Source organism: Grus americana, chromosome 16, assembly GCF_028858705.1.
Source record: "Grus americana isolate bGruAme1 chromosome 16, bGruAme1.mat, whole genome shotgun sequence".
NCBI classification, from domain to species: domain Eukaryota; kingdom Metazoa; phylum Chordata; class Aves; order Gruiformes; family Gruidae; genus Grus; species Grus americana.
This window is the reverse complement of record NC_072867.1, coordinates 3,765,931-3,787,347: the sequence shown is the minus strand read 5'-3', so window position 1 is coordinate 3,787,347 and position 21,417 is coordinate 3,765,931. Positions and strand designations below refer to the sequence as shown.

At 38.4% G+C, this 21,417-nt stretch overlaps 1 protein-coding gene across 3 annotated transcripts in view; it reads right to left on the bottom strand.

The window, feature by feature from the left end:
• Positions 1–310: 310 nt before the first annotated feature.
• Positions 311–21,417, bottom strand: part of MED13L (mediator complex subunit 13L) — a 200,206-nt gene continuing 179,099 nt past the window's right edge. For all 3 annotated transcript variants that reach the window (XM_054844011.1, XM_054844013.1, XM_054844012.1), the window contains exons 22-31: positions 20,967–21,186; positions 18,050–18,238; positions 15,006–15,229; positions 14,409–14,551; positions 12,591–12,749; positions 11,417–11,593; positions 9,031–9,185; positions 5,630–5,791; positions 3,456–3,568; positions 311–2,234 (exon numbers count right to left, since the gene is read on the bottom strand). In XM_054844011.1, coding sequence (XP_054699986.1) covers positions 2,102–2,234; positions 3,456–3,568; positions 5,630–5,791; positions 9,031–9,185; positions 11,417–11,593; positions 12,591–12,749; positions 14,409–14,551; positions 15,006–15,229; positions 18,050–18,238; positions 20,967–21,186 — 1,675 coding nt within the window. In that variant the 3' untranslated portion in view covers positions 311–2,101. The remainder of the gene's footprint in view (positions 2,235–3,455; positions 3,569–5,629; positions 5,792–9,030; positions 9,186–11,416; positions 11,594–12,590; positions 12,750–14,408; positions 14,552–15,005; positions 15,230–18,049; positions 18,239–20,966; positions 21,187–21,417) is intronic.

The window sequence follows — 21,417 nt, the reverse complement described above, 5'->3', positions numbered from 1 at the left end:
CAGCTTCTCTTAACTTAAAAAAATTAAATAAAAGACACCAGATGAAAACTACTCCTTGCTGCCCTTTTTTTATTTTTAATTTTTGCTTAGAACCAGGTTTCTGGGGAAGAAACGCCCCTGGATAAAAACAGCCCATTTAAAAAGAACAAACAAAATAATAATCCAAAGTTCAGATGAATCCTGGGAACAAATAACCCCCAAATGGTAAAAGATTACAAATGTCTACTTTACATTTTTTCCTCCCCAAGTTAAATTTTTTTATACAAGTTTACAATCTTCATCTTTTTATGCTCTTCAAAAGGCCTTGAGAATTTTCTTTTCTGATTAAGAAAAAATAGTACTGCAATATTTTTAAAGTCAATTTTACACTGTACACATTAGATACAAATGGTTTGATATCAGATTTTTTTTTTTTTTAACCTATACATTGCAAAGAGGACACCCACATGGGAGGTTTGGTGCAGAGAATGAAATAATCGATTTACAGGTTACTTCTCTGACTTCACCTTCTCATTACACAAGCAATTCTTTTTTTTTTTTATTTTATATAATTTGTTTTAAATGTTACATTATCTCAAGAAAAATACTTTTTAAAATCATAGAATTTCATTTTTTTTAACCAGAACATGAAAGTCTTTTGGAAGAACTTTAAAATTTGTAGTTTTTTTCTCCACAGATAGATAACTAGGTCACACAGCCTGATCAAAGTGCCCGACCCCTCACATAAGGCAGTCCATGCCTGCTGCACAGTGCAACAACAAACATTAGGAAATGGAGTTTAAATATAAACCCCTTGAAGCCTGGAATGGAGGAGTCATAAAAATACTTCAATTAGCCATTAACCTTTAAATGGCAATCATTTTGCTAAACAAAGTAACTTTTCCACCACAGTGGTATAACTTCAAGTACTAATTTAATGATATAATTTTTAAAAATTATTTCTTTGAAATAATATTCCTATAGTCAGAAAAAATACACCAGATTTGTAACTGATTTAGTGTAAACAAAAACCATATTTTTGGATATGTACACGGACGAGTCTGCCCAGAATTAAAGGGCGACTTGGGTTTCAGTAAATAGTTTTCTAGCATCACTAAATTTACTGGAAATATATTTCAATCATAGCTCTACAATAGATTAATTTGCCACTTGTCATGTGCCCTTACATTGGGCTTTAAAGTATTTTTCCTCCCTACGTTTCTCTCACTCTTCTTCCATTAGGTAGTGTTATCCTTCATTAAACACTGGCCATTTCTTGCTTTAACCAGGCTAAATGCAGGTGAGAGTTCCTTAAAATCCAAGTACATCCTTACCAGAATATGCTTCCTTCCCAGCTTGGACTTTGATTGTTATTAGCTTCACTTTTGATTTCTAAGTCAGAAGAGTGAGAGGTACGTAGATAAATAACCCTACAGTGGAACGGAGCTGGATTTTGAAGATATTCTACTGTTCCTGGTCCTTTATAATTTAATCCCTCCCCTCCCCAAACCTAAAAATAAATAAAGTATCTCCAGACCATTCATATCTACATGGACAGGTAACAAATGCATGCATTCATCCCAATCCACTCTGACAGGAACTCCAGGTAGACAGAAAACTCCAATATTTATACGAGACTACAACTGCGTGGGTTTTGTGGTTTTTTTTTCTCCTGCAAAGTCCCAGTTTACGATGATCAAACAACAAAATAAGTTTTGGACAACCCAAACTGGTCACTACAAGGTATTTTTACTTGCAGGGCTGAAACTGCTCTCGGTTGTTTATCAGAGTTCCTAATGCAAAAAGTCTTCCTTAAAAAAATAAAATATTAAAAAAAATAATCACACTGACCAGTAGTTACTGGGCCACCAAACTAACACTGGCTTGAGGTTACTCTGTGTTCACTGTTCTTGGATGTTCCCAGATTTTGGACTGAAGCTGCCAGAGATGTTAATGGGTAGTTTAGTTTTGAACACTGCAGAATTCACATGTGCTTTTGGAGGAACAGAAGCACAGCACAGGACTGGTCTGAAGAGAAGCAAAATTGTGATCTTTGCAGACTGTGGCACGTTTCTCAGGTTGAGGGGAGAAGAAGCCAGAAGAACAAGTGCTTTTCTATCTATTAAAGTATATTCATGATGGCATTGTACAACTGAGTGAGCACCACAAAGTGGACAGGAAGGCAAGAGCTGCGATCCTGAGTGGCAGGGTTACACGTAAGCCAGGACAGTGCATTGTACTGCTCCAAAACGAACCTGCAGAAGAGAAACACAGGGAGAAATGAAACTGGAATTGTTTACTCCTTTCCTTCTTGCCTTTTCTAGAAGATTTACTTAAATTTATCTCTGTCATGAGGACTGCCTGGCTGTATTAACTCTGGTGGTGTTGGCAAAGTAGGAAACTCACTGAAAAGGGGTGGAGGGGAAAGCACGAATTTTTAGTTTTAATATGTTTGAACTTGAACCAAGCTATCTGAATGTAGGCCCGCCCCAATACCTAGTAGAGATTATGGAATCGTAGAGTAATTTAGGCTGGAAGGAACCTCTGGAGGTTTGGTCCGCTGTTGTATTCAAAGCTTTGAATCTTAAACACCTCTAAGGGCGGAGGTTCCACAGCCTCTCTAGGCAACCCGTGCCAATATTCGGTCACACTTTTTGTGTGATCCTGTATTTGATTACAATTTCTTATGTTGTAACTGGTGTCTGTTGTATCTCGTTCTTTCCCTGTGCACTGCATCATCTTTTACTCAAAACAAAGACAGTAGTACCTCAGGACAGCTGTGATAGCTCAGTCCTCTAAGAGGATGCAAATTCAGATAATCTAGAATAATACAAACACCACCAATTTTCTCAGATTGGATTATCCTTCGTGTTTCTTGCTGATACTCTCTACTTGGTGAAATGTACATGTTTGCTCACTGGTGTGCTCCACCCTGTATGCTGTCTCATAAACCAGAACTTTTTTCAGTCCCCAACAGGAGGCAAACAGTCCTCTAGTTGTCTTGTACACAACCCTGTATTAATTCAGGAAGAATGTCTGTTTCCTTTATATCCCAATTCCTAAGATACTGGTATCAGGAGAGTACTTTTATCTCCGACTATAAATCAATTTGGTTTCGCAAGTAAAAATAATTATTGACACAGTCCAGGTTAGACTACCAGCTAAACAGAACAATTGTTTGGAGGCAAACCAAGGTGTCCACTTGGTAAGGCAAAGCTGTTTCTAAGTGTTCTTCACATACTTTTATATAGTAGTATGGGAAACTGATGAAGTAACCCTCAAAGTCCTGCTCTTTGGTGGTGGAGGTAGCAGCTGTAGCAAGAGTTGCCCACTGCTCTGACACACACACACAGGGCACAGCAGAGTTGTAAGCTGTTGATAAAGCTAAGAAGGTTGAGAAGAAAAGGTCCCTCTGAAATTTCAGAGCTCAGTCCCCATAGCCTTAGGGAGGAAATGCACAATCTGAAAGGCGTTACCTCAAGACATCTGATGTAGTTTTAGAGTCAAGGGGGTGAGGGACTCGCTGAGAATTTCTGGCAGGTAGGAGCTCATCTGTCTGCGCTACAGAGATATGGTGATGTAATGAGGCCTGTGTAAAGGAAGAAAGCACAAATTAACTCTTCATATAGCAAGTACTTCCAAAGATTCACAGTGAACAAACATGTTCTGAGTTGTCTCAGGGCAGCATGGAAAGCTGGCGATTCTTTGTTGAACCCGCCATGACCATGCGTATTTCCAAGTTCCATAATGATTACATTTTTGAATAAATTGGCTTCTCTTTTTGACTGGAATCAAGGATCTTTAAAAAAGAATGCTGCATTCTGTTCTTAATGTTAGTCAGGGAAGAAGTGACGAGGGGAAACGCTTGGGATGTGTCAGTGGTTCTTTTGGTGTTTCAGTAACAAACCATCCCAATTTGTCAAACTCTGCCAGTAGGAGAGCCATCAGAGATCCCCACACAGAGGCTGGGTGTCCAGCCAGAGCAGCCTTTGTCCTGCTCTCTGCTGATACGCTCTCTCCATCCATCTCTTCAAGGCTTGTGCATTAGTTTATACAGGAGTAGAAAAGGGATTTCATATCGATCATGTGCTGGGGGCAGAGCAACCATGTAAGCCTTTCAAGTGGGTAGCCTAATACGCCGCGCAGCCTGCCGAGGCAAAACCTCTAATTGATACTCCTCCAATTATGGCACGCACGTTAGAGGTGAAATACTTTAGCTCAGAAATCCTTAATCCAAATCAGACAAAAATGACTTGAATCTGTATGCCTCACATGCCATACACGCTCCCTAATTGCAGCACTGTGCAGCATAAAGGAGACAGCACCACCTGCTCACTGAATGGTGTACAAGTTACTGCATGAATCCAGCCTCTTGCTTTTATTAAAAATTGTCCAAACCAAAACAGCGTGTTCCAAGTCAAATTAAACATTTAATTCATCCTAGATCTGAGAGAGCAATTGTGTTGGGCTGGGGGGAGGTGGTGTAGGGAAGGGTGGTGGCTCCTTCTCTCTAGTACAAATCTAGTATAAGCTTATGGAAGGAATTCATCAAGTTGCCTGGAGCTCTGCTGACTGTGTTTTTACTGCTGGAACTGAAACACAGTCTTTGGATTACTCATTCACCAAAAAAAGGTAGTTTTAAGTTTAGCATAAAACTTCATCTTTAGCTCCAAAACCACGGTGGTTTATTTTTCATATTATTTTGAGATCTCCATTCTGTAGGTTTAAAGAAAAGCACATACTTCAGGGAAGTCTATCCATGCAAAGTGCCGAGTGTTAAGGAATAAGGTTCAGAACTTTGCTGGTGGAGGTGCTATACTGAGTATAAAGCCTGCCATGCTGACTGCAAGCCATTAACATCAATCCTAAAATTGCTTATTTTGCATGAGGAAAGAATTGAGAACTATTGTGCACCTTTACTCTGGTAATTGCCTGATAGATGTTGATGAGAGAATTTAGTTAAGAGACTTGCAAAAATGTTTAATATTCGTTCATTACGCTGGGAATGGATAAAGTAAGTGGTACTATCTCTATTATTCTGTACGTTGTTTGCTCAAATAGTTATGTGATGCTATTCATGGCAGATTTTTCACCTTCCTTCCATGCTCACTAGTTAACATTTTTTCGATTTGTTCAAATAAGAAGCTACAGGGATCAGTGACTCTCTAGTAGTTGAACCAATTCTGCTGTATACATCTTGCAAGCCCTTGCAATTCTGGAATGGAAGGTATCAGGTTCACTCTGATACTACAGACTCCGCTGTGCAACTGTTACAACTAGGGAAATAGAAATGGATAGTAAATACTCCATCTGGAGGTGCTACTTTCCCTTCTATCTTTTAATCTATGTGTCATAACTGGATTATGGCAGAATACAAAGTACATCCCTTCTGTAATACCAGATACGGCTTCGATGATTCTGTATTTAGAAGCTGCCAAACTATTCCATTTTCAGGTAAGGGCTTTAGGAAAAGAGAATTAAGTTTTAATAAGCCAGATATCTTAAGCAAATTTAAACTTAAAATTGCATTTCCATTTCTGGTACTGTCACAGTAGTGGTAACGTGCAAAACCAACATTTTCAAAGAAAATTCATAAGATATAAATAGGGTTTTTGTTCTCCTTCTCCTGTCAACAGATACCAAGACAGACCTTCAGGAAGAGGGGACACTGGTTTTGTGCCTGAGGACAAGATGACCAGAACCACTGGGGAAGATTCTCAGCTTTGGCAGTTGATACGAAGTATCCAAGAGCAAGAGGTTGCTGCTTCAGTTCTTCAGGGGCTTCTCTGGAAAGAAGACGTTCCCCTTGGCTCTGAAAGAAGAGTCGAAAAGGCAGGTTTGTTGTTTTATGTCATCACATCCCACTCCAATAACATTAATTTTGTTTACTAATTACTCAGTATTTAATCCAGTTCTGGTTTGTTATTAATGAGCTGTCCTTTAGTCATTGATGAATCTTAGCCAAAGCTAATTCCTTCCTTTTTCCCCTGTAGCTGGGTTCTCCAGGCTTATGGTCCAGAATCACTTTAGATTCCCAAACAGCAATGTTAACCTCCTAAATCAAACCCAGCACATGTGGAATTTGATGCTACAGAGCAACTTAGAGGTATTGGTCTCTGGCTATGAATCTGAACAGCTGCTTCTGTGCATGCAGAGAGCTGACCAGTGTTGAATTTATAAAGTTTATAAAGCCTCATCGGCTTTTCCTAAACATATCAAAACCAGTAGTTTGCACTGCAGCTCTTCTTGACTTTGGCTAGTGGAAGGATGTGTTACACACTCGCATATGGAAGAACAGAGAGTATCTTCATCTGTGTAAGTTTGGTTGTGTTTGCTTTTTCAGTTAGTTACATTGATAGTTAGAAAAAAATGCTACACTTGCTATTCCTTGCTATGGACACTCAGACAGAAAATACCATGCTTTGTTTGTGCTTGTACTACAAAGCGCAGAAGTGTGGGGAAAAGCTGTCCTGCTTTTCAATTTGTATCACTTATTAATTTATTTATATACTGTATTTCTGCAGTATTAGTTACTCATATTCTTATATATGGACCAAAGAGTTATTTGGAAAGGAGAGAGTTAAACAATGAGAAACTGGCTGTAAGACAAATTTTATCAGACTTTGAGTCGCTGCCTGTCAGCATATGTGTTTGTGATTTTATTTCTGTGACAAAACCTAGATGAATCTTCCATACCGAGGCTGTTGGATAGGAATGCTCGATGGGAGCTTGCTTACTTCATCCCATGTGTGTACATACATATTCTTATCCACCATGAACCGCATTTCCAAACCTACAAGGGTCTCCTTAGGTATCAGAAAGGGTGCTGCCATTCCATTCTAGAGTGCATTCCTATGTTAAAGGCATTTGGGGTTGGTTTTTTTTTTTTTTTTTGAAAAACCCTTTATTATTTTGCCTTTACTTTTATTTCATAGAGGAAAACCCCAAAAGATACCTGTGAAGTATTTTAGCTTGAAACTTATCCCAGAAGAATTGGTATAGCAGTTCACTTAATCCATAAGCATCTTTTCAGTCAATAGGTTAAAAAAAAAAAAAAAAAATTCCACTGCACAGAAACTGGCTTAAATCGCAAAGCCTTCACTGCCAGTCCTTGAAGCAGGTCTTTCTCCAACAGCAATATCTTGATCAGTAATCAAAGAAAGTGAAACACTCCATAAAGCTCAGAGAAGGCTGCAGCTCACCTGGCTGTGGGCACTCAAAGCCTAACAGCAAACTTTGAAACTGGCTGCTGAGCAATCAGGACTTAGACTGCTAAACTGCAGCAATCAATTATGGGTTACATGGACGAAGGCTTGACCTTCCCCGACCCACAAGGTAATGATCACACGCTGTTGCTTTTTTAAAACCAAAAATTACACATCAATTACTAGGTCCTTGTTAATGGTTAAACTGAATTACTATGACAGGTTCATCTAGAAATGGCTTGTCCAGGTCTCTAAGTTCTTTGCTCATTAACCTTTCAGTGCTGTTCTTAAGCCACTTGGATGGAGTTCCATTGAGAGTAAGTTTTGTAAATGCAATACTAAAAGCAGTACAGAATAGAGATTGTTGAATGAACTAAATAAGAGAGAGAAACTGTAATGAGTGATGGTTGTGATATATGGCTGGAGGGTTTGGTAACAGAATTTAAAACTTTTAATTTGCCCACATACCAGTTTGAAATAACCAAGTGACAGTAATGTGCAATTATTTAGCCTTTGAGAAGTGGGTTGGAGTATTAGCATAAGGTAAGGTGGTTGTGTACTGAGATCACAAAATACAGTATTAGCATTTCTGTGGCTGATGCAGAAGTAATTTTTCACTCACAGACTGTATTAAGCGGACCACTGAATCATTTTGGCAGAAGTTCCAAGAAAAATACAGGCAGGACTTTTTCTTTCTAGGTGGTGAAACTACCATCATTTAGTTAGGCATTTTCAGGGAGCGAGAATGCTTTTCTTAAGAAGTCTTATTTACATGTAGAAAAATGCACTGCTTTGTTACAGAGGCTGAAGAAGTAACATCATTCAGGGGCAAATCGCATAGCTGTACGTATACCTCCTCTGAGTATCTATTTGGCACTTTGTTTCAAAACAGATTTATAGTTTCTCTTGTGATTGTTGAAAGCCACCAGTGATAGTCACAGGTACAGATTACAGATTACTAAACCAGAACTTTTATAAAAAAAAACTTTCTTGTATAAAAGTTAGCCTGTTTCCTTCAAACAATACTCTATTATTTAGTAAAGAAGTAATATGCTACTGCTTTAAATGAACTATTTTTAGAATAAAGTTTCTCCACAGGAAATTATGAAGTGTCAAACTTTCACATACTTGTGATGGAAGTAAGAGTACAGCTAAGTCTCTTACACAATGAAATGCGTGAGTAAAAATTCCATCGACATGATCCAAAGTATGCTAAAGCGGATTCAAAAAAATACCTTGAATTACCAAAAATAATTTGCATTTTAAGTAATCACTGGTGTTGGAACCAACTTTATAAAAGCCACTTCAAACAAAAATAACTTACAAACACTATGTGCTCTGGGCTAATTTTTACTAAGAAAACATTTGCATAAACATCCAGCACCTGCAGAGTTTCTATGAGTAGAGTTTTCTTATTAGGAGAATTATTACCCTTCCTGCCTCCCCTAGAAATTCATGTGAACAGAGCTGTCATATCTTCCTTTCTCTTTAAGATTTCTCACATTCCATATGATTTTCCAGAAAAAAATGGATGAGTACAGATTAAATTTATACAGGGTCATTAGATACAGCTCTGCCACACAAAAATAAATCTTGTCTTTCCTCCTCCTCTCTTCCTCTCAATTATCTTGTACACTAACAATTAACTTTAGAGATGTTAACAGTCAAGGCAGAGGCATCTTCTACAATAGTATTTAACCAGCACCTTCAATTTTAATGTTAATTTCTGCTTGCTCTTGACCTAATTATGCCTGAGAATCTACAGGAAAAAGATTTTGTTGGAGGATTTGGGTCTTTTTTGTGTTTTATTTTAAGTCACATATGCCCCAAAGTGCTACAGCCTTACCCTACTATGCTGGAAGTGAGATCCCACTCCAATGCCAGATGGTGATCCAGGGGAAGGAACTGGGGAGGAATTTGGTGAAGAGTGAAGATTCCCTGTTATTAAAATTCTAATGTCATTGTCCATGTCATCTGGGAATGGGAGGTCAAACATGTCATCTGAAAAGGAAAAGAAGTAATTTCCAATGTGCCGTAGTCATTTTTTGTCAAGAAATTTTTGTAATTTATTATCATTCCCTTTAATTTATTATCATTACTTTTTTTTTAACATACTCTTGAGACAGATGAAAGCAGAGATAAACACTTTACTGTTTAATCCTTCTTAGTACCTTTGACTGCAACCGCACAGACTTGAAAGGAAAAGTTGGCAGACATCTATTAACATCATGAATTTTAACAATGGTGATAGAGTGAACAAAAATCCTGTCATACCAGCTTAATAAAAATCCCAGTTGAACTTTGTAACAGAAAAAATGACACCTCTATACAGTCGGTCACAGAAAATACTTGAAATACATTAAACAAACCTACGTATGTTACTCTCAGCAGGTGCTGCTCTTCAGGCTTCTAGCGCTACACACCAGCGCTTTGGCACGTTTGGGAGCAGACCTGGCAGCTTCAAGGCAATGGCTCACAGAGTCGGTAAGGGCAGCAAGGCCTGCTCCATGCTCACGCAATGTACTTTCATGATTATTTCACATACTGCACCAGGATTTCCTACAATCCAGCTTTTAATATTTTACTTTCATCTCAGAAATTAAATACAGTTGTATTACCATAACTTGTTATTTTAATTTGGTTGACGTTAATACGTGGGAAGGGTATAAAGATACAGTGAAAATGCATTTGCATTCCATGAGAAGTACCTTCCATTGCTCAGTCATTTGAAACACAGGTTATGATACCATGAGTAATTTACATGATGGAAAGCTAAGGCATTATAAAACACAGAGCAAAAAATTACAAGCATCACAAAATGGTTTATAGGGTTTTTTCCTTATCCAGATTTCTCAGCAGGCAAAGATGTTGAAACAGTATAATGACATTTAAAGTACATTTTAGGGGACAGAAAGGGACAGTGGGAGCTGTCTGAATTAAGTGGATCAATTAGAATTGTAGCCAAATTTATACTGAAACACATGGAGCCCTAAATAAGTCATGCATTTCTACATATTATAATAAATAATTTATCTTGAAAACAAAGAATTTCCTTCCCATGAAGAAGGAGAAGAATGTGTGTGCCCTGAGCTAATTTCACCTGAAGTCCTAGTGCTGAAATAGGCAGGTTGTTGTTTTTCTTCATCTTATGAAGAGAAACACTGGGTTGCAAGAGCAATGAATTAACTTAGTTGATTAACTTCTGTCCTACAACCTCAGTAAACAAAACAGAACTAATGTCATGCTCCGCTTAGCCTCCAAAGCATAAATGAGATGGCTAATAGCATAGGAAGCAGTTTAATCATTAAGTAGAACAGAGTTAAGAAAATTAAATTTAACACCATTTTGGAAAACGCCAGTTCTTGTACCTGATTCTAATTAGCATCTGAAGCACTAAAGGGCAGGTTAATGCAGGTTAAATATTTGTCAGCACAGCATTCAGTCAGGATTCTGGGGCCTTGAAAGGACAGCTGCTTAAGTCTTAGGAGGGGTAACTTCCCTTCTGTGAGGCCCACTGAAATTCCAGCAGGAACAGATCAAAGCAGACTCTTTCATTAAAAATAGTGGGCCTTTTCTCCTCGCTCTTCGGTAATGTCCCTCTTCATAAAATACTTCTATGGTAAATGTTTGTAGTTACTCTCAGTTTAAATAATTTTACAATTATTTTGAAGGACTAATGGCAAAACAGTTAGGAAAATACTTATTTGATATAAAGTATTAACCAGAGTTTGCTGACACAAACTATAGGGTTAAATATGCTTGAAAAAGCACACTGCCAACATAAAGAATTCTCAGGTCGGTCTATTTTGCCTACTTTACAGGAAGACTAAAATTCTAAAACAAGTACCTCCTTCTTCACAAGCTTTGTATACAACAGAGCATGAAGCGAACCACTTCTGTAAAAAACAAGTCGGCCTGATCAAGTCACAACAAGAAGAAAAAGCCGTTTATAGTCTGTGCCATTTTGCGTACTGATTGGTCCGTATCACTTTTGGAAAAAATCAGCATGATTATCTGAAAATAGACTTCAAAAAACCATAGTATATTATCCTGTAACTATGAAGTACAGTGTTGTTCTCGTTAAATTAATTTAGGGTGGTGTGGGGTCTGTGGGAGAACGCTGCTCCACTCAGGTTTTTTATTCATGACCGGTACAGCTCTGCTGATGTTCTGAACAGGCGGCTGAGCATTTGCAAGATTTCACCTCTCACACTAGACACATCCTTACTCACCGTTAGTAGGGCTGAATCCATCCTCATTGGGGTAGTTTGCTGGTGCTACCTGGATAGTAGCAGAGGTTGGGAAAACCAGGATGTGTGTACAGGAGGCATCCTGAGGGGTATTCAGCTGAGAGGACTGCAGGTTGAGCGCAGTACTCCGGCCAAACACTGATCCCATAGTGACAGCATCTTACAGAACAGAAGCAACAGCAGAGACATTAATTTGCATCATCTTCAAAATATATGTTCTGTGTTCAATTAAATTTCTCTGCATCTAATCTAGGTTTGCAAGCTAATACACATGTTTAAAGGTTCTTATCTTAAAAAGAATAAATTACTAGCAGAGCTTGAAATTAAGATCACAAGTTGTATAGATAGTGTTTACCTATGTGAATTCCCATGCAGTGCCCCACCTTTCCTTTCATTCTGCTGCCCCTTAATCAAAGATTTACTTGTTAAATGAGCAAGTTAAATTGATTTTTGACATACACATCTGTATAGTATTGCAATATACCCCGCTTTGGTTGACATGAAAAAAGCATTACTTGCCATCTATTTTCTCACGTTACAAAAACACTGCTTGGAAAATAGTTCAACTTGATGAGTAATTTTCAAGCTCATTTAATTCTGTTCCATGTAGTAATCTTTTATTTCTAAACTAAAAAACCAGGGCAGCTTGTAAGGATATGTCACCACATACATTAAAAAATACAACATATAAGTAAAGAGAACCTCAAAACTTAATTTTATTTCAACTTAACTCTGTGGACTGCTGCTTATAATAGAACTCTCTATAGAACTTAAGTATATGAAAAGGCAAGGCGGTTTATCCTTACTCCCATTTACATGGACTCCTACTCTTTCACACTGTAGACTCTACAGTGTCTGCAGTCCTCCTTGCACGAGGGCGTCTGCAACATCCCATCTGAGCTGATGAGAACTGCTCTACCTGAAAACCTCCCCAAGGAAAAGGTCATCAGTCCGACAGCGGCACACAGTAATCTCTCCCCCTTCATAGTATTTTGGGGAATTCTGCTGCCTCAACCTATTTTCTACCACATTTAGCCACGCTAGTCAAGGTCGTCTTGTTGGACTCAAAAGTCTCCCAGAATTAATGTGCTTATGTGATAAGTACGATAAAGAAAGAAGAGTTTCATTGGCAGTTAAATAGTTGGATAAAATTTACCTGGCATCACAACAAACGACCCCTGTGGCTCCATGGCAACTAAGCAGGCACTGAGGATAGAAGGAGAGTCTGCTGATGAGATGCCACACATGCGGCACACCTCCTTTAGTTGTTTGCTGATTGTCTGCAGGGAACATTCCCCAAGGAGGATACTCCAGTCTGAAATGAATAATATCATGATAGAAACAGAGTGGGGTTCTGAAATAGCCAGCACTTCCTTGAAAATAGAAAAATATTAGTAACACTTTGCATTTAACACTGCTATTCTGGACTGCCTCCCCATGTAAACAAGCTGCGTGGCTCTGCAACTCTGTGGCAGTTTGTTGGTTTTCCCATGAGCTACCTGCTTTTCACTGAAGATTATGTATTTCTTTAAGAATGAGTCTTTCATTCTACCTGTAAGGTAGAGGAGGTACTTATCTGATATGAAACAGGGCAACATATAAGGATTCTATTTTTAAGATTTTTTAAAATGTGTTTTATTTACATACAAATCTTTTCCTGAACTGCACTGATTCTTTTTTCAAAAAGGACTTCTGTTTTCATCTAACATGCTGCATAATTGGCATACTTGAAATGTAAGCAGACACATGAATTCACACACTCAACATTAGTGAAATTTTCTTAAACTTTGTATTTTATTCATAAATAAAATACACTAAATAAAGCAAATTTCAGTGGAGGTGCAGATATACATTCAATAAACTATTTTTAGCCATTTAAATGACATTATGTGTCCAAACAGAGGAAGGGAGTTGCTGATCAAATCCTTAATCTGTTTTCCTGCCTTCATTCCATGTAACTCCTGTCCCTACCAGGGCAGGCAACAGCTCTTCTTCCCTGCAGTACGATACGGGAGAAGGCATTTAATTACTGCTTTCCCCCCCCCTTCAGAGTATTTCTTTGTGCTTTCAGACTGAATTTTTATTGCGCACCGTTTTTCAATTTTTTTTTCCATCTCATGAAATACAGAATCTCTTACAATAAGCTGTAACGTAAAAGGACAAACACTCATGAAATAACTTTATCCTCCTGTCTAATTTATCTTCATGTTCCAACTCAGGTGACAAGAGAAGACTGAGAGCACCCTCTCAGAATCCATTTTCTTCCAATCAGTTGCCAAACAAAACCTGAATAGTGGACACAGCTATTAAAAATTGGAGAAAAGATGCTGAATGGATGAATTTAAATTAGCAAGAGGAATCACTGTTGAAGTGAATCAAGGCAGTCCCTCCCCTATGGGATTAAGGCACCTACACCTTACATACTCCAGAGCTCCCTTTTAGTTCCCACAGAGCTGTTGAGAGTGCTAAATCCTGGGAACTCTTTGCAGGCTGCAGAGAGCACCTTATTGCTGATTAACACTGATTATCACTTAGTTTTGTTTACTACAGAAAAAAAAAATTTTTTTTTTTTGTTCAGTAACTTTTTTGCAAGAATGTTTTGTGTGTTTAGTTTATGTTTAAGTTTAGGAATCAGAATTGAATCATGTTTCTATTTCTGTGACAGGATAACTATTGTTCAGATCTTTTTCTAACATGTGATGAAACCCATGACTTCCACTTGGAAAGGCACTGCGCAAATACTTGTTAATCTGCACATCTACAAGACACGAGGGAGTAATGTCAAACCCAGTGTACAAACAAGCAAATTGTTTATGTAAACCAATTCAAAAACTCAGTCCCAGGGTAGGATGACCACTCTCAATTTTCTGGTTTTAAAGGCTCATGACCAATTCTGTAAGTCGTTCTGCCTTGCACACTAAGGCCACGTTTTCATTGCAGAACCACAGGTAGTGACAGCACTGACGTTTCCTACCTTTCAACTCCCCATGGCCTAGGCGGCCAAGCCGCCCGATTACGACTCTCCAAGGTAGTGATGTCATCTGTACAATACCAATGCACCATTCCCATAGCTTCTGCAGACCAATTTTACGTGCAGACAACTTGCTCCTCCTTGACCTGGAGGTTAAGGAAGGGGAAAAAAAAAAAAAAAGAGAATTGAGGACAATATTCAGATTTTTATTCTATATAATTATTTCACTGCTTACCCTCTATAGGAGTTGTTACAGCTCTGTGGAGTGCCTAACTTACCTTTTAATAACGAGCAGCAGCACAAGTATGTGCCTGCTTTCAGTACTATTACTGCAGTGGCATGCGAGAGGTGTCAATATGCTGAGCAAGATACCAGTTGCTCTTGAAAGTATGATTTGTAGGCAGGATTTCTAAAACAAGTATGACACAGTAACTTTTTTTCTCTGTAGTTTATAAGTTATAAATAAGTGCCAATTGAAATGTTATCACTGTAACATTGTCATGATCACATCAGCAGGAAACATCACTAGAAGGGATGTGCAAGAAAGTAATGAGTGAGCACTATAGACCTAGATACAGTGTAAAAAGGAAAGGTTTCTACCTGTTTGGTAAATCGATATTAACTATGCAGGTTTCCAGCAATTCGCCATGAAGGTCAGTGCAGGATGCCAGAAGCCAACGCTGATCGTGAGACAAACAATATCCAACAAAAAGCACGTTGTATTTCTGACTGGCCTCTCCAAATGTTTCTCCCAGCTCTGTCTGTTTGTCTTTGATGGGTGCCAATATGAAAGGAGGCGAGTATAGCTGGATTGGGCTGGGCCTCTGCAATAAAATCAACACAATCATCATCAGATCTATCAAAAACTATTTAATGCAAGAAACACACAGATTGGCAGTGAGTACAGAAAAATGCGAGTTTGAAACAATAAATAAATTCAAGGCATTCATACTCAACAGACTTATTAGGAAAAGGGTGGTTATAGACCATTTATTCAAGCTAGTTAAAACTTATGCACTTCAAAAATTACCTAAAGATTTCTTTTTATATCCAGGGAAACTAAGGACTGAAAACAGTCTTTGGACAGGGTGATACCAATCTCTGAAATGGTCAGGAGTTTAAACCTGTTATTCTGTGTATCCTTTTGCTAAAATTGACGGCATCCGCTCACCTCCATTCACTCACATGCTACCTGCAGAATAATGGACAGCACGACCTGATGGGAACTACTGAGGACTTGGACAGAGCTCAAACTTCACGTGTGGTTTTCTGTCTGGGCATTAGGTATAACTTACTTTCATGAACACCAGGCATGATGTCAGAAATTCTTTAAGTCTTACAGCTTACAGTTTGGTTTCAGAAATACTTTGGTTTTCAAATCAGAACTGAACTAATTAATCAGATCTGCTGTATGTGTGGTAGTGCTTCTCGTTAAAGAAACAATCTGCCCCTCAGAAAAGCAACCTGTGAAAGGCTGTAAGAAATCAAGGCCATTCGACACCATTTAATCATAAGCAGAAGCAAATTAGTATTGTAAATAATACACGTGCAGTCCTCCTGCAGACTCTGACAGTAATAAGTTATTAAATCCATCTGTTATTTAAAAAAATAATTAAAAAAAACGAAATCACAGGAGGCTGAGACTGAAAGGGACCTCTGATCATCTAGTCCCATCCTCCTGCTCAAAGCATGGTCGATTAGAGCAGGTTCCACAGGATATTCAATCTCCATCACTGGACATACAGGTACTGGATATCATCTCCAATGATGGAGATGTTCAGCCTGCCTGGGCAGCTAGTTCCAGTGTTTGCTCGCTCCTACAGTAAAAAAGTTTTCTTGTGTTTTTTCATTTAAATGGAATTTCTTGTATTTTGGTTTGTCCCCTCCGCCTCTTGTCCTATCACTGGATACCACCAAGAAGAACCTGGGTCCATCATCTTTACTGCCTCCCATCAGGTATTTACACACATTTATCAGAGCCCTCCTGGCCCAACTGCAGTGCTCTCAGTATCTCCTCAGTTGTCAGATGCTCCTGTCCCTTAATAATCTCCGTGGCCCTTCGCTGGACTTGCTCTGGTACGTCCGTGTCTCCTGTACTGCAGAGGCCAGAACCAGACACAGCATGTCCCAGGTGAGGCCTCAGCAGTGCTGAGGCAGGAGAATCATTACCTCCCTTGCCCGAGCGCCAGCACCCTTCCCAACGCAGCCTTTCTTTGCTGCAAGGGCACGTTGCTGGCTCATGTTCAACTTGTCCAAAAGCGCTTCCAGGTCATCATCTGCAAAGCTGCTTTTGAGCTGGTTGGCCCCAAACCCATCTTTGCTTTCTAACTCCTCTCTGAAGAAAACAATGATGAGCCTGACAAGACTTGCTCAGTAATTTAGAAATGGTCAGGGTATTTTCTTAATTTTTCAGGCAAAGTTTGGAAGTCTGCAGTGCAGACTGATAGCAAACGCATGTAAAATGGAAAAAGGAGACATCTGATTAATTAAGTATGCTGAATGCAAGCTGCTCGTGAAAACATTTGCCCCCCTTTGTTGGTGTCTTTTGTATCTTCAGGAAATTAAACATGAAATGCAAAGTGCAAGTTAATCAGCTTAGAGGAAAAGTACGTTACAGTGTTTTCTTAGAGACATTAAGGGATATCGTGTTGCTGCTTAAGTCACTTTCTAGAAGTATTCTGCTCCGGCAACAGTGCAGGAACACTAATTAAAGGGAGGGAGATGCTTGCATGGGCCTTCACGTTTATTGCTCTTCCCCTTACACCTAAATCGCTTCAAGTATGACTGTTGTAACCTGCTGCAAAATCCATCCTGTGGAACAGATACCTTTCCGAAGTTAGTGTGAGGAGAGAATGTGAAGAGGAGATGCCTGGGGTGATACTGCTTTTAGAAATTTTCAGTGAGAGCTTAGGGTTTTAACTGAGTAATGAAATGTGCCGATAGGTTGGTTTTATGATGATTTTGAAACCTTGTTTTTAAACCCTAACAAGTATGTCTTTCTTTATCCCAAGGTAAGTGTTTAGTTGGTCCACTAAATCTAAATAAAAGTCATCATTATGTTTCAAAGAATGAAAAACATTCGTGAAAAATAGGATGGATTATTCTTCTTTTGAAATCCCTGGAATTCCAGAAACAGGGCTTGAATATTTACAGTTTAAAAAACAGATGAAAGATAAACCCACTGAAATAGGGGGATTTCTCCATTACCTCAGGGAATTAATATATCATCTGCAATTAGGCACAGGGAACTTATTTCATATATATGCATACATAGATAGGTATATAAATAAAGGTTGGACACAAACACTTTCTTGTAGGCGTACTATAGACTAAAACTACAAAATGTCTCAGAATCCCAAGCAATGACATACATTTTCTCTTCTTTCATACTGAACTTTAAATTAACCTTTTACTTTATGACTCAAAACCAGAAGCTTAAAATGTTTTGAAAGCAAGTAGCCTGACATTTTTCTTATTATTTTCTATTTAGTATTAGCTTACCTTTTCCCTTCATATTGTCATTGTCTTCTATACTTTGAAAAAATACTCCTAAAAGTATTTTCTCCACTTTTTTTTTTGACATTTGAGAAAAGTGGGTACACAGTTTCTTAGCAGGCTTTCCTTTTTTTGTCACCAGTACTCACCTCAGGATTTTTGAGGGTCATCTCAATGCTGGCAGCTGGCCCGAAGCCTGTGAGAGACTTGATGTGAATCTGTGTGGGCAGGGGCCTCCTGCACTGGCAGTACACTGAAAATGCCAAAGACTTCAAGTGCTGAATGTAGAAAACCTGTTCGTCCTTCATTGTCTGCAGCATGTACTGGCAAGGCACAATCTAGACAACGCATGTAAACAATAAAACAGGATTGAAAGTCGTTGCATAGCTGTTCATTAATATCCAACCGGATTCACATGTTCATTAGTCATTTAACAGCCATGACACTCTATGTGGTATTCAGGTATTTGCATGACAGCACCAGTAGCTTCCTACTGCCCTTTTGCATGAATGGCTGCAACAGTCAGCGACTATATTCCCCGATTCCATTATAATCATATATTTAAGGTTGCAAAACCTCTCAGAACGTGAAGGCTCCTTCTGTCCAATATAATGGAAATAGGGCAACAATAACCGAGTAGTTCTAAAATCTAGCAGTAATAGCTGACTGTAGTTCCTATAGTAGGAACTACTACATGAATTTTGCTTTCTGTGATACAAACATCATTGAATGAGAAACCAAATCAACTGCACGAAAAGAACAGATTATTTTCCCTAGTCGCCTTATTCTTCTGAAGTCCACTTTCTCTTTCATACTACAATTCGGGAAGGGCATATAATTAATTACATGTATAACATTTATCGAAGTATACCACAAGTAGTAACTACTAGTGGCTTTTAAAAGCAATACTTTAATACTTGGGGTCCAAACCAAAACACCGGTATTCAAATACCTTTATTTTTTAAAAATTGTTTTTCTGATCGTTTCATTTGCAGGTAGTGTCTACTATATAATCTCGGTATTCTGAACTTTGAGTTTAGGGAGGTTTGGTTACATAGTCTGTGGTTAGAATTAGTGTTTGTTTGCTGTTCATGTGGGAATCGGCACTAAGGTGTCATTCTTAAAGACTGTACAGAGCAGAATTAAGATTCTCTTGTAACGATTTATGTGGTGGTTTCTCCTTCTCAATCTAGTAAACAGGAAACTCAGCAATCTTACGCTGCTGTTCAGTTTTATTTGTTTCAGAAAGCACTGTGAAACAGAACTACAGTATGATTTGCCTGTGAAGTTTGAGTTTGGTGGTTATGACCCATCTGCACAACAAGAACAGGAAGGAGAAATGCCACAACATTCCTTCAGAAGTAAACAAAGCGTAACAAAAATAATCTTTTCCGTTCAAATCATTTTAAAAATCAGCATTACATCCCTGTAATTTTTTTTTTTTAAATGTCCTACACATGGCCGTGGAAAACGTCTTTTCTTTTGAACAGTGAGATCTTTGGCGCAGAAACCGTCCATGCAAAACATTCATGTTGTATCTAACACCATGAGACCAAGCATTTTAGCAAATACTTAGTAATACTTTTAACAAATACAGTAGTAATAAAACTTAAGTATCACAAAACTTTTAACTACTCTGTGGTTCTTGCTTGAACCATTGGAACTTTGGTAGCGCATTCAACTTAGTAAATATGACTGTGTGTTTTTAAAAGACAACTGCTTTATCCAAGAATTTCAGAAGCTGGGCATTTCCACTCTATAGATGAATTGTAATAAATCTGTAAACATTTGGGTTTGATTTATTTTGAAATAGCTGTATGTTTGTGTATACTGTGGTACAGCTGTGAGAAGATTGTGCTGGTAACTATATCCTGCTGCCCTTTACTTAGAGAAAATTGTCTACTATTTTGACTGAAACTGGCAAAATGCCACATATTTTGGGAAACAAACGGTAAGTGCCCAAAAAATAAACAGTACTCGGAAAGAGTTGGTAAGCCCATCAGTTGTCTTATACAGACTAAGACAGAATTCCACTATACAGTTCACATGTTCTTGGATTTCAGACATTATATCAGTGGCTATTTTATTTTTAGTATCTTCAGGCCTGAATCAGTTACATTGCCTGCAGTCTACCACAATATGGAGTTGTGAATCTGATTTCCAGTTCACTCCCAAGCCTAAAATATTTTGGTGACAGTTTCCCCCATTATTTCAGGGAACGAGGAGGTCAAGATTACCAAAAATGACCAGTGTTTGCTGTGCCAATTTGAGACACTAAGAACTTCTAATTCTTTTTAACCATTTAAATTAAAATACTTTTAACCCAAGTTGAGCATACATGAATAAGGTCTACAGAAATCACTCGTATGCTGCTTCTTGCATATGTGCACACGTACATCCTTAGCTTGTCATCTCTGGCCTCCCGTTTTCCCCCCGTTTATTTAGAGGGAGGCACTGGGAAAGAGGAGGAGGCATGGCAAAACACAGGCAGTCTGGGCAATAGGCCAAGACCTGCTTCTGACTACATAAATTCAATTCTTAAGTAATTCCATAGTAAGTAACTATTATTATATGCCAAGTTACATGGTAAATTATTTTTAAGAAGCAGATAATAACAATACAATAGTTAAATTATGCATTAAATGTCTGGTTTCACATACTTCTTTTGGATTAAAAAGTATATATCAGAGAGAATATAAAAAGCAAACAACTCAACATGCAAAGTAATCAAAGGAGCAACTGGACATTTTTGGCAATGGCAACCCAACTGCAACTTAAATAATTGAAATCCCTCCTGAGGAAGCACCAAGCGTATATGATTGCTAGAACTGTGCAACAGATTTGTGCCAGGATACTGTGGCTGCCTTAAATTAATTTCCTCATCAAAACAAAAGCAAGTGGTTTTTTAATATATAGCCTGGTACTGCCAACAAAATAATTTGTAAACATCACCTAAATTTTATATATTATCTTCCATTTCGTATCTTTTAGTGTAGCGTACATATGAACGGAATACTGTGACAGAATGACTCTCCAGTGTGAAGATACAAAGGAAGGCAGAATTACCTGGAGAATGAAAGAATTCCTCATATTCTCAGGCAAGTTATCCAACATTTCTGTGTAGCATCTCATCAAACTTAACAGCCAGAAGTTGGTGGAGGCAGATTCTTCATCTGCAGTGTAGGTGAAAGGATCCACCATGTAGATGACAACTGCTGGAGGATAGGCATTGCTGTCCGCAGACTCTGGTTCTGTGGGAATCCCGATTCTCTCCCTCTCTGTAACACTAGAGACATACACATTGTTAAATTCAAAGGCAAGTTGCATTTGTCTTGTGGTTTAAGCTGGCAGACAGCTAAAACAACCACGCAGTCATTCCCTCACTCCCTTCCCCACAGCAGGATGGGGGAGAGAATTGAAAAGAAAAAGGTAAAACTTGTGGGTTGATAAAGATAGTTGAGATAAAGACAGTTGACTAGGACAGAAAAGGAAGAGAATAATATAATAATGGTAATGC